General features: G+C 47.1%; 1 protein-coding gene and 1 long non-coding RNA gene across 3 annotated transcripts in view; one reads left to right on the forward strand and one right to left on the reverse strand.

The window, feature by feature from the left end:
* Trpm1 (transient receptor potential cation channel subfamily M member 1) overlaps positions 1-13321 on the reverse strand; it is a 118830-nt gene that overhangs the window by 58884 nt on the left and 46625 nt on the right. For both annotated transcript variants that reach the window (XM_087901593.1, XM_087901592.1), the window contains exons 3-9: positions 10851-11046; positions 7994-8207; positions 6949-7073; positions 5603-5774; positions 2084-2258; positions 1543-1666; positions 681-753 (exon numbers count right to left, since the gene is read on the reverse strand). In XM_087901593.1, coding sequence (XP_087757719.1) covers positions 681-753; positions 1543-1666; positions 2084-2258; positions 5603-5774; positions 6949-7073; positions 7994-8207; positions 10851-11046 — 1079 coding nt within the window. The remainder of the gene's footprint in view (positions 1-680; positions 754-1542; positions 1667-2083; positions 2259-5602; positions 5775-6948; positions 7074-7993; positions 8208-10850; positions 11047-13321) is intronic.
* LOC125400661 (uncharacterized) overlaps positions 1-13321 on the forward strand; it is a 28104-nt gene that overhangs the window by 2410 nt on the left and 12373 nt on the right. The window contains exon 3 of the long non-coding RNA XR_015736420.1: positions 101-240. This is a non-coding gene — a long non-coding RNA (uncharacterized LOC125400661). The remainder of the gene's footprint in view (positions 1-100; positions 241-13321) is intronic.

The following is a 13321-nucleotide window of genomic DNA, read 5'->3' on the forward strand; positions in this document are numbered from 1 at the left end:
CACTTCCCAGTGGGAGCTAGTTTGGAACTAAGCACCTATGACTCCTTTCTTGACCCCAAATGACCACCAAAGCTAAGACCTCTGCTTTTTGTTTTTTTAGGTTTCCTGAGAAGAAGCCAGAGGCAACCTCATCCCAAGCCAACTGGGCATGGTTTCCTGGAAGGGATGGAGGAGGAGCCAACTAATTCATTCTTTTCTCAGCTAAAAAGGAGAGAATTCTGCCAAGCTGGACCAAAGACCGTAAGTCCTGAAGCAGCACCCAGTGCAACATCAAGTCTGTGGTGAATGTCCTCTTGTCCCAGTGGCCCCAAACTAGCTGAGAGGCAGGGAGAAAATGTGCCTCCCACAGAGAGACCCCTGCCATATCATAAGCTCCTCATCACAACCTGCCTTTCGAGGCAGGGCGCAGCGTTCAGGAACCAGACCCACTGGGACAGCTATGGGTAGGAACAGCTCTGATGAGTCGGTAACGTCCATGGGTCCCACAAAAAGCCCTCTCAGAGTCCGGTCATTCCAGCATTTCACGCTGAGGTCACCCCAGGCAACCTGGCCTGCTCAAGGTTCTTTTTCTAAAAGTGCTTAGGAGGAGGGGAAGCAAAGGAGCACTCATCATAGGCAAAGCCCTTGCCAGGCAGCTCTGAAAAGACAAAAATCAGAATCACCCCTTCCCAGAGGCTCACCTTTCAGAAGGGCTGTTAAAATTGCCATCTCGACATCTTGCTGACCCTCAGAACCCATCCGAAACACAGTGACCTGGAAAGGGGTGAATGGGGGAAGAGACGGAATCAAGGCAACAAGAGGAAGATTGAGCTGTTTTGTTTTGTCTTGTTTTGTTTTGTTTTGTTTAAAAAAAAAACAAACAAACACAAGAACCGGCTCAGTGAAGCAGAAGGCTGGGTAGAAGCTCACAAGAGTTTTCAGTCTCCAGGAGTTTCCATGTTGTTCTTGCTGATGGGATCCTTGCCTGGATTTATTTGGAGTTTATTATTTATCCCGCCCGGGGCAGAGGGCGCTTACTCGGGATCTTCACTAAACAGCCAGCTGAGCTGCTGAGCACACATCTAATCAGAAGGAATACATTAACCGGGGATTTGCGAATTTCAGACTTTGAATACGTTTCCTAAGTGAATGAGGAGGGCCAATGCCTCATAAATGCAGTTGAAGGAAGGGAAGGGAAAAGACCCCTGCATTTGCAAAGGGAAGTGAATTTGACTTCGTAACCACATCTAAAGGGCTCTTGCATGTCTCGCTTCCCAGGGACTTTACGTCTGATTTATAGCTGGCGTCTCTGAGTTGAGACACACGGTTGGTGTGCCATCACTCCATGTTTGCTAAGGTCTGGAAACACCTGGGACCACCTGTGGGCTTGTTCCCTTCCCAGCAGGTGCACCCAGGCAGGTAGTGTGGAATGAGTTTCTAAGTCGCCCTTTGGCAAGGTCTGCTGCAGTGTGCAGACGTCCAGCAAAGCCTGCACGGCGGAGGGAGACAAGGGAACAGCTCTCTCCGAGGAATGTGTTTGGAGAGAAACCCGAAGACACTCACGAGTTCTTTCTTCTTCATGCACTCCATGATAATTGCAAACAGCTGATGTGACTGGGACTTGCTGTAATTAAATGTTTTCTGGATGGTGACGAGGAGCTGGTCCCGCAGGGACTCGTTTATGGTCCTGTTCAAAGGGATGCAGATAAAGAGGGAAGCCGGGGAATTAGGGCAACTTCCGAGGAAACGGGACGACGTTGCCCGCCCAAGTGTTTCTGATTTGCGATTGCTAATGGCCGAGATTTGGGTCCAGGAGACGAAAAGTCACCCTGGCCTAAAAGCAGCATTAAAAATTGGCCTCAGTGTAGCTCCTTGTGAGACTTCTAAGGGAAAATGAAGAAGCTGAAGGAGCGAGAGAGAGGGGTCAGAGAGGGGGTTCAGGCAGGGAGAGGAGCTCCCGGCAGCGCGCTCACCCTGACCTTGGGAACCGGAGAGGAGTCAAGAAAACTCCTTATGAGTTAGACATTTCTGGGACGCCTGAGAGGTTCAAGTCAGACTAACAGAAAGCCATTAAGAGCTTGCGCTCATCCCATGCCAATCCTACCCTCCTTCTTCGCAGTATTTGTGTGCGAAGGACAAAATATCAGAGGCACGTCCGCTGCCGTCGCAAACCACCACAGGGACAGGAGGGTCTTCTCTGAGGTACTCCAGCACAATAGAAACCACATTAGGGCCGCCTTCCACCACAAGGCCCACGACAGGGACACCCTGGCCCAGCCCTGCAACACAACCACACTTGGTCTTCAAGCCGGCACGAACATCACCAACTTGTCTAAAATGCTGACGCAGCAAAAAAGTGCGAGCTTCCTGCCTCAGGGCTTTCCCTGTGGCGCTAGTGTAGACCAACAGGCGGACTAAGTCAGGGAAGGGTGGCTGCGTTCATTCCTGCTTGCCAACTTCATATCATGGTCTCACTGTGAACTCCAGAACCTCCAAAATCTTGAGCTCCCCCCACACTTCCATGTGACCTGCCTCCCGTAAGGAACCTGACAGGGACACCCGGGCATGAGAGCTAAGAAGCATTCCTAAGAATGCTCCTTTAATGCCCTGCCTGGAGGTTGTCCACACTGGGGGTTGTCTTCTAAGGATTATCCAGTGTAAGGTGGGCAGGAAAAGCTAGGGAGGAACTAGCTCCATCCAGGGCCTCTTCCTGTATTGACATTACAATGCCTGGTTAGTGGTCAAGGCGCCATCTCACAGATGAGGCCTTGTAAAAGAAACAGTGCCTCACCTAACTCCTGAGGAGGAATGGATCTGAACTACGAGAACACATTTGCCAGCTGGGTGGGGGTGGCGCACGCCTTTAATCCCAGCACCCAGGAGGCGGAGGCAGGTGAATCTCTGTGAGTTCGAGGCCAGCCAGGTCTACAAGAGCTAGTTCCAGCACAGGCTCCAAAGCTACAGAGAAACCCTGTCTCAAAAAGAAAAAAAAAAAAAGAACATTTGCTTTGGGGACGTTGAAGAGGTAAACGTGTAGTAAGTAGTACGCTCTTGTTACTGCCTCCAGAGCCTGGAATAAGGCCGTACAGGTTACCCATCCCCAATCTAAATATCTCTCTCAAGTCTGAAACCAACAGCATTGCAGGTATCATTTTTTTTTTATTGGAGATGATCAGTGGTAAAGGTTACACAAATATGACAAAATTTCATCAACTCTGATGTCTGAAGCACTTCTGGCCCCAATATATTTATTATCTTAGGGACAAAAACATGGACCACTCTTAGCCCATTTCTAACGACTTATTTCCAGGATCTGCCTCTGCTTTAAAATAAGTAAATAGTTGGGCTCTTCAAGAACACAGTAGGAACAGATCCGGTAGGGTGGGCTCAAGGAAGCAGGAGGAGACAGGAGAAGTCTGGGAAGCCGAGGTCATATTGGGAGGACGGTGGGAGTGGAGTCTTCATGACAAATTTGCCTACCTCATAATGTCACTTCTACCTGGCCAGGACATATTATATAGTTGTTCCTTGACATCTACTGGGGATAAGTTCCAGAACATCACACTACCCGCCGCCGGACACCAAATTCAAGAGGCTCAAGTCTCTTATATGCAATGGTGTATTATCTACATCTACATTCTCCTGTGTGCTCCAAACCACCTCTAGGGGACTTGAGATGACGTAATGGTGTGGAAGTAATTATTATGCTGTGTTTGTTGTTTAGGGATAATGAGTAGGGGGAAAAACTACACATTAATTAAAGACTGAATTTCCCTCCTGAATGTTTTCTGTCTGTGGCCAGTAAAGTTCTGGACTTTAGACCCTGTTGGTATACAGGGTCACTGTTTACTGATCAGGTTTTGCTAGGTTTCCAGAGTCGTGATCAAACATTACAAGTGTCAGGTAGGGGCAATGTCCTTGACCTCACAGTTCTCAAGAGCTTCAGCTAAGATCTGCCAGCACAGGTTATAAGAAACCTGGAGAATCTCAGTGAGGGAATTCAGAGCCTCTGCTTCCCTGCCGCCAGGCCTTCCCCAGGGGATACTTTCTCTTTAGGACAACTTTCTTATCTCCTGCTGGAAGAACTGCAGTTAAGTTGGTTTCAGCAAACAAGCATTGAAGGCATGTCATGGATAAGGAATAAATGACAAATGGATCAAAATGGCATCGCCTCTGTCTTTGAGATTCCCATCCAAGCAGGCTTGGGAATTTACATCTCCAAGAGCGTGGTAACTTCATCTCCGGAAGCAGAGGAGAACTTATTCTTGGCTCGGGCTCATGGAGCTCAATGCAGTCGAGGTGACTACTGAGCCCCCCCTTTGCTGTCCTTGCCCCACTCAGAGGCCTAGGCAAAGGATGACAAAGGGAAACCCACAAGTCACGGGTCCAGGCAGGACTTTCAAGTCAAAAAAACTTACAGCGTAAAACAAATAAAACTGATTTATCCATCAGAATCTGATTCTTAGGACCACACTATACTTACAGCAGTGAGGCTGTCTGCTCAAGATCAAGCCGGTCAGCATTTCAGTGTCGGGGGGGGGGGGGAGGGGTGACAACTTTTGTAAGACTGTGACCCCTGGTAGATTCGCCACACTCTGGCGAATGGCCCCACACCCGTAAGTGCATGATTAGTCCGATAGGATGCAATGCGTTATTTTTTAAAAAAAGGACATGCATTTGGGGTGGGGCAGTGGTAGGAAGGTAAGGACAGATCTGGGAGATGCAGGGGAGGGAACATAATAAAAATAAATGGAATGGGATTTTCAAAGAATTGATAGAAATATTTTTAAATTGGTTCTTGAAAATCCATAGCCTTTCATGGTGGCCACGACAGCCCTAACCACTTGAGTGATATCACAGTACCTTACATTATGGCCTTTTCCCAGGCCTAGATTGTTGTGCACAAAGATACTGTTGGTGATGTTAAGAATTGAAATGTTCTGTGAGAACCCTTAACAGTTGTTGGGCAGAGTTTTTGCATGTGGGTGTGTCCCAGGAGGTTGTGCCAACGACCTTGTTCTAACAAGCTCTCTCCTCCTTTCATCCGGCCAGGAGCCAGTCCTTTCTCTTTATCTTATTCTCAAATTTGCCCCAGCACTGAGTGTTCTCTCCTCAAAGCTGTGCCAAATGGACCAGCGAGGATGGTGTCCATCAGGAACAGATGGCTCTGCAGCCAGGTCCAGGGACTTCCTCATTTGGCCATATTAGCCCGTATGAGAGATCCAATTCTACAGAGATATTTAATAGCCTACAATACTTATCTGTTCGTAGGATGAATCATGCTAAGTCATTGAGAACAAACTGTTTTTCGAATAAAACATTAAAGAAAATAATAGCTGTAACTATGGTACACAGGAATGAAGGCAACATGATGGACAGCATCATCACCATGACAACAGTGCAGGGGTACTTCTCAGATCAACTTGTGAACTCGGGCAAGGCATTACAAGGCTGCTGTGTGCAGGCAATGATGGGGGCTAGGGCAAAGGGTCTGACCATGGTTCATGGGCCTGGCAAGAATCGAATCGAAACTCTAAGCATCCTTGGGTAACGTCCTTCCCAGCTGGCATCCACCCTGCTGGAGCCAGGCCCCAGCTGACGTCCACAGCCTCCCGGGACTTACTAGTGTTGATCTTCTGCAGGGAGATGTGCTTTTCCAGCTGTCTTCGAAGCTTCACCTCAGCTCCGTACTTGCCCAGAGTGCCATTGTCAGCCAGGATGAAGTGAGTGTGGGAACTGTTGAGCACTGAGAGCTTGCTCAAAGGGTTGGACATGGTCTGGTAGACTCTCGTGACCTAACAAGATGCATGATACCAGTCAAAGCTGCAGGACTTCCATATTGAGTCCTAGGATACTCAAGCACTATGCACACATACCACACGTAAACTTAGTCTCGGGTCTCTGCTGTACGCACTGAAGGCTGTTTTCACACTTAGTGTATGAAGACCGAAAGAAACTTATTTGCTCTATCACGGGTTCTCAGCCGTTCTCACACTGCAACCCTTTAATACAGTTCCTCATGTTGTGCTGACCCCCAACTATAAAATTATTTTTCTTGCTACTTCGCAACTGTAATTTTGCTACTGTTAGGAATCGTGATGTAAATATCTGATAGGCAGGGTGTATTGTCATTGTTGGAAATTGATTGAAAGGGTAGCAGCCCATAGACTGAGGTTCGCTGCCTTAGATAATGGCAACCTGGTAGTTGAACACTTATTTACTACGGAGAATTGAGAACGGGCAGTAACACAAAATCCTGGCACACATTGATGTCTCTGTGTGTACCTCTATGTGTGTCTGTGTGGTGTATACACATTAATGTGTGTGTGTGTGTGTGTGTGTGTGTGTGTGTGTGTGTGTGTGTGTGGTCTACCTGAGCATCTTCCTCAATTGCTCTTCACCATATTTTTTAAGGCAAGGTCTCTCACTAAATGTGGAACTCACTGACTTGCTAGACTGGCTGACAATGAGGTGCTAGGACCTGGACTTCAATTCCAGCCCTGGAATTACGGGCACACGCGATCACACCTGACTTTATATATGAATGTTGTGAATCCAAATGGCAGTCCTCATACTTGTTCAGCAAGCATTTTACCCACTCACTGAACTGTCTTTCTTTTTAGTAGGCCAGCTATAAACAGCCTTAGGTATTCTTCAAGGTTATAGACAACCTGCAGTAGGTATATCCATATCACAGAACACCATTTAATTGTGGGAAGGAGCATACAACAATCTGAGTTTCCTGTGAATTACAGAGGCTGGAAAAACCCAGCCCACTAAGATTGTGTACTATGTGACACAATGTCCTGAAAATAACAAAAACGCCATAGAGCTATGTAACACGTTAGTGGCTTCAGGGTTAAAGAGGAAGTAAAAGGGTATTTCTTACAACAAAGTATGAATTTAAAATGATCTCAAAACACAGACTTCAATTTTTAAAAACCGTCAATGTCATCAGAGAAAACTTACATCTTTGCCAACCAGGTCTTCCCTGTTCTCCACCATGCCCCACGGAGCGATTCCGATGGCACAGAGCCGGCCTCTCGACTTGGAGGAATGGTCTTTCAAGGCATCCCCCACATGGCTGACGACACCTGTAAGCAACCACAGGCCACGTTTCAGGCCCAAACCTCAGGGGTACCTGCTCTGAGCCCCCGTCATCCCCGGGATCAGGGGTGAGACCTGTTCCCTTCATGAAGAGAAAGCATCCCATGAGTCTATGTTCATCATAACCATTGATCCTGTGTTAACTTCTGGAGTATGGAAAATAAGAACAGTACCCACGACAGCTGGGTAAGGACTTCCTCCACAGATTTCTGTGACCCAAAGCCGGAAGTCACTGGGATCTCGTTGGTAGTGCTTGGGTACATTCTGCTAACAGCAAGAGACAGACCACTAGGCACGTTCCTTAACTCATATGTGCCCCAAGGCCTATTGTCCATGGCTATGCTTAAGCAATGGCTAGGCTGTGTGACTCAGATGTTCGCGACCCTCTCTGTTATTCCCACTGAACTGTGGACCTCAAATGTCCCCCCAAAGTCCCATATTAGATGCTTGGTGACCAGCTGGGCACCGTTGGGAAGTGGTGGAGACTATAAGAGAGAGGACCCAGCCTGTGGTTTGTGGGTCGCTGGGGTGTGCCCTTGAAGAGTTGTCCACCTCTCTTTGTTTTGCTTCACCACACACTCCTGCCATGAGCTATTGCCACAGGTCCAAAGGCATGGGGCCAAGTGACTGTAGGCTGAAACCTAACACTGTGAGCCGGAGTAAACCTTTTCCCTTCAGAAGCCGATTGTCTCAGGTGCCTGTTCGGTGATGCAAAGTCACCTAACAAAAGTATGTTTATACTCTTTAAAGACATCAGTCGCAATAACCGGAAAGCCCTGCTGAAGAGGGGTTGGGAATCAGGATTTCATGTGTCCAGTCTCCTGGCCGTTCTCGTTAGGAGGCCCTCTGCAACCTCAGCTGAGTTTAGGTTGCGTCGATTCGCAGCGAGGACAGGGGCCCCTCTTACCCGTACTCACACCCCCGGTGAAGATCCAGGCCCCTGTGGTCATGGCAGCCTTGATCAGGCCTTTCCCGAACACCTGCTTCAGCTTGGGCTGCATCTCAAAGCTCTGGAGGCCTCCGTGCACGGATATCAAAAGCTTGGGGAGCTCCAGCTGCCAATCTTTCACCATGAGATGGAGCAAGGAATCTGGCTTGGTGTCATAGGAAACACGGATGTACTGCAAAAGAAGGCACCATGCTCAGCTCCTGATCTTGGTTTTGTCTGTCTTGTCAGAGGGAGCAGGGTTACCACACATGTCCAAGGAAGAGCTCCCTGAGGGCCTCGAGGCCCCCTGTGACCTGGGCCCTCTGCATTAATCTGCAGCCAAGTGACTAAAGAGAACTTGGGGAAAGATGGTCAATTTAGCAAAGGAAAACACAAGACACCAGTGCCGTGATCCAAATGTTTGTGTTACCACGATAGCCACATGCTAAAACTCTATCTCAATGCAGTAGTGGTAAGGGGTAGATAAGGGACAGTGCCCCAGAGGACCATGGGAGTTTACTCATTCATCCTGTATATGAACATACAGCAAGAAGGTGTCATTTATTAAGTAGGGGGTGAAATTTGATGAACTGGGACCTTGACTGCAGGTTTCTTAGCCTTTAAAGTGCACATAGTACATTTCGGTTTATAAAGTCCCTCCTCTGACTTATGCCGGAGAGGATGTGGGGTAAAGGGAACACTCCTGCATTGATGGTGGGAATGCAAGCTGGTATAGCCCCTTTGAATATCAGTGTGGTGATTTCTCAGAAAATTAGTAAACAACCTTCCTTAAAACCCAGCAATACCACTTTGGGGCATATATCCACAAGATGCTCAATCACGAAACAATGACATGTGCTCAACTGTGTTCATAGCAGCATTTTTTGTCACAGCCAGAACCTGGAAACAACCTAAATGTCCCTTGACTGAAGAATGGATAAGGAAAATGTGGTACATTTACACAATGGAGTACTACACAGAAGAAAAAAAAATGACAACTTGAATTTTGCAGGAAAATGGATGGAGCTACAAAACATCATTTTTAGTGAGGTAACCCAGACACAGAAAGACAATTATCATATGTACTCACTCATAAGTGGATTTTAAACATAAGGCAAAGAAAACCAGCCTACAAACCACAATCCAGAGAACTTAGACAACAATAAGGACCCTAGGAGAGACATACATGAGTCTAATCTACCTGGGAAGTAGATAAAGGCAAGATCTCCTGTGTAAAGTGGGACCATGGGGACTTTGGGATAGCATTGAAGGGGAAGGGAGATGAAGGGAAGCGAGAAGAGAAAAATGTAGAACTCAATGAAAATCAATAAAAAATACAGAATAAAAAATGGCAATTAATAATAAAAAGTCCCCCATCTAAAATGTTGTAGTGTCCATCTACCAGGCTAATGTACCTGTCTAAATGTGAATTTTTGAATGGTTTAAAATTTTAAGTGACTCAGCACAATATCTTTACTAAATGCAGCACATCACGCAAGAGCTGGTATAGATCTGTGCTAAAGATTCTGTCTTCTCTTGTCAGACAAGACATATCTCAGTGTCTTGTACTTTGTTTGCAAACTTAACCTTGAAAGAATTGATTCTCAGTGGTCCAGGAAGTTGAGGCATGCTATCATTGAATGCATAGGGAAGGGTCATGAGCCCACATCTGAACTAGTTTCTTCTCAGGGTGAAAAAGACGTCAGTGGTCAGAGGCCATGGTTCCTCTGGGTTGCCATTTTGTGTCCATTTTAATACGTAAGGTGCTAACCCAAAAAATCTTGTGTTGTTTGGGACATAACTGAATTTTATTTATTATTATATACATTATTTATTTACATTATTATTCTAATGTTGGACCAATGAAATGAAAGTGCAAAAATAGTATTAAGAATCAGCAACATGGGATTGCGGGCTGGCACCTCTCCTCACTGCAGGATGCACCAGAAAGGGAGCTAGCGTTACCTACCTATAGCAAACTGTGAGGGACTGTTCCCCTCCTCTTGTTGTCTGAGAAGGCACAGGGAAGCTGAGCTCAGAGGAGAATGTTTGTAGAGGCTCCACATGCACCAGGGAGGGTGCCAATTCCCCTGCTATTGGGACTGTTGTTTAAAGAACTTTATATCACTAGGGATGCTGGTGGGTTTTTTTGTTGTTACTATTTTGTTTGTTTGTTTGTTTGCTTTGTCAACTCAGCACAAGTCAGAGCTGGGGTCATCTGGAAAGAGGGAACCTCAACTGAGAAAGCCCCTTTTATCAGGCTGGCCTGTAGGCAGGTTTGTGGGGGCATTTTCTCGATTAATAATCGATGTGGGAGGGTCACCTGTGACCCTGTGAGAGATGCCACCCCTGGGCAAGTGGCCCTGGGGTGTATAAGAAAGCAGACTAAGTAAGCCATGAGGAGCAAGCCAGTAAGCAGCATTCCTCCGTGGCCATTGCTTCAGCTCCTGCCACCAGGTTCCTGTCTTGAGTTCTTTTGATGTTACCTGGAAACAGAAGTGGAAATAAATCCCTTTCTCCTTGTTTCCTTTGGTCACAGGGTCTATCATAGCACTAGAAAGCAAACAAGGGCACCAGGAATGGGGCAATGGAGACTGAGTGCAAGGTTGGGCTGGGGTGTGCTTTGTGGTTTAGCGCTTGGGGTGGATTCATGGAAGCGGCATGTACTCTACAGTGATCTAAAAATCTGTCCACACAGATCTACAGTGTGGACTTGTGGCAATGTTCCTATGAAGGTTTAGCTGTAAGTCGGAGGAAGACCCAGGTCTCTGCATCCGGGAGACCGGCACTGGTGAAGGCTGGGTCCTTGTGCACAGAGCCCCCTCACCCTTCTTACCATGGCTTTGTTGTAGTAGCCCCCACCCTGGAACTCGAGACTCCCATAGGAGTCTGTTGGGTAGCTCTGGGTGTGTTTGCCGACGGACCATTTCCCGGGCTGAGTGTCCACCTGCTTGTTCTCCTCCCCTGTTGTGCTGGGAGCCCCGCTCGGCAGTGGAGGGATGTGTTGGTTGATGAGCTGCCCACAGCAACACCTGGAAGAAGAGCAAGTCAGACTGTTCAGCAACATTCCCCCTCCCCTCCCATCAGTGAGTATAAATCAGCCTGCAAGGACAAGCTGGGTCTGACCAGGGCCACAAGAATATTGTAGTCATCGGCTTCATGAGGGACAGAAGCGATCCTGGCCATTTCTTTGCCCAAAAAGCAACACCTTACTTCTCACGTACCAGGCTGTTTACAGCACATTGGATGGCCATTCTTTCTCACTGAGTAAGTAGTTATCTTTCTGCTGTCTTGAGGACATTAACAGGCACGGGACCCTCTGAACACTGCTGAACAGTTTGTGACAAAGTACAACATAGCCTTGGAGTGGATAAGTGGCCTTCTGGAATTCTACGGTGCTACAGGGTTCTTCCGTTTTTTTTAGTTAAACCTTTCTGTCTGCCCAAGTAGCACTGAAGGCTGAGTCGTCCTGTCCTGAGCAGCCATGTGTTGGGCTTTGCAGATCTTGATTTTCAGTGCCTCTCCATAGCTCAGTCAACCTCAGGCCTTCCCTCCTTCCTAATCTCCTCTGAGCATGTCCCTTGGTTTTCCCATGTATGTCCAGGGTTTCCTTTGTCACTGTCCTGGTTGGCTGCCACATAGTTCATGCATGAACCACCAAAGCTTGGAATGAACAAGCAAGGGCCCAGGGTGATGCCTTGGTACCAATGTGGGGAGCTTTTCTTTCATACTTGTTCCTTCATCAGTGTTATGAGCTGATATTTGGGGTTTCTTTCTTTTTCTCTCTCTCTCTCCTACTCCATCTGCCTTTCTCCCTTTTCCTTTCTTCTTTCCCTTTCTCCTCTCTTTGTTTCTCTTTTCTATTCTTTTCTTTCTTCTCCTTTCCCCTTTGGATCCCCCCATTCCATCTTCTCCCTCCCTCCCTTCCTTCTTCCCTATCTCTCCCGTTCTTCCCACCCTCTGTCCCTCTCTTTCTTTCTTCTTCCCTCCCTCCCCCATCCTTTCCACCCTCTGTCCCTCCCTTCCATCAAGTTCTTTTCACTGTCCTGGCTTCTTACAAAAGTTCATGTACATTTTGGAGCTCGAGTGTCAGTTTCTATAACAAAGCCTCCAGAGGGGTAACGTCAGTCAGGTTTCTGTGGCTGTCATGTGGGGAACATTCTGAAGATTTGTTTGTGTTCTTACTCCGAGACCACTAATGGAGTTGGACATCGGTTGGGAGGGTGGAGTTCACATTCAGCCAGCTGGAGTGAACCATAGAGTTTTCTGGTTGACTAGAAGAAGATAAAGGGGCACACAGGAAAAAATGAGGAGGGGCCTTTTTGATCAGGGAAGGTGGAGAAGAGGGGGGGATGAGTGTTTCTTCATCACTCTGTGAATCTTCCAGCTTTATTCCCTTATTATCTGACTCTCAAGATTTATTTTTTAATTGAACAATAAAAGAAGCCACAATAAGGAGGAAAGACTTAGTTCACAGTTTCAGAGAGCTTCGTCCATCATGGCAGAGAGAAGGATGGACAGAACAGGTCACCTCTCAGAGGCCAGGACACAGCGAGAAGGCCCATGTTAGATGTCCTTGTTCTCCCTCTTGCTGTACCAGGGTCCTGGCCTTGGGGTTGGTGTCTCTCACATTCTGGGAAGACCTTCCTCCCTTAGCTACCCCTTTCTGTAACCACCCTTACAGACAAGCCCAGAAGTGTGGGCCACTAATGGATGTGTTTCTTAATCTAGTCAACTTGACATCAAGATTAGTTGTCATCTAGGATTAAGTTGAATTTGTGGATCATTTTGTGCGCATTGCTGTTTTAATAGAGACATATCTTTGGATATGTGAGCAGGGATGGTTTCCAAACTGCTTGGAACTTCATTCATTTCTTTCACTAATGTCTAATGTCTCATTTTGGGAATCTGTATTACTGGCTTCATGCAACGAGTCGGCAGAGTGCTCCCAACATGTTTTGGGCAGAGTGTGTGGAGGATTTGTGTTGTTTCTTCTGGAATGGCTTCAGAAGTCAGTGGGGAGAGACTGTCTGGACGTGGGTTCATTCTGACTGTTAATGAGGGCCAATGTGGAGGCTTTAGATCACTGACCCTAATCGCAACAGTTACTTAAGTGTGCTTCCGTTGGGTATTTCTCCCCCGAGCTAGCTTCGGTAGCTTGTACCTTTCTGGGAATTTGCTAAATTCTAATTTGTTGTACAAATCACAGTATTTCTTCATGCTGGCTTTTGTTTAATACTGGCTGTTGCTCTCAACCCTGCCATTCCAGTCCTCATCAGCTTGGCTGACTGATTCACAGGGTTTTGT

This window comes from Myodes glareolus, chromosome 24 (assembly GCF_982192425.1).
Source record: "Myodes glareolus chromosome 24, mMyoGla1.1, whole genome shotgun sequence".
NCBI lineage: Eukaryota > Metazoa > Chordata > Mammalia > Rodentia > Cricetidae > Myodes > Myodes glareolus.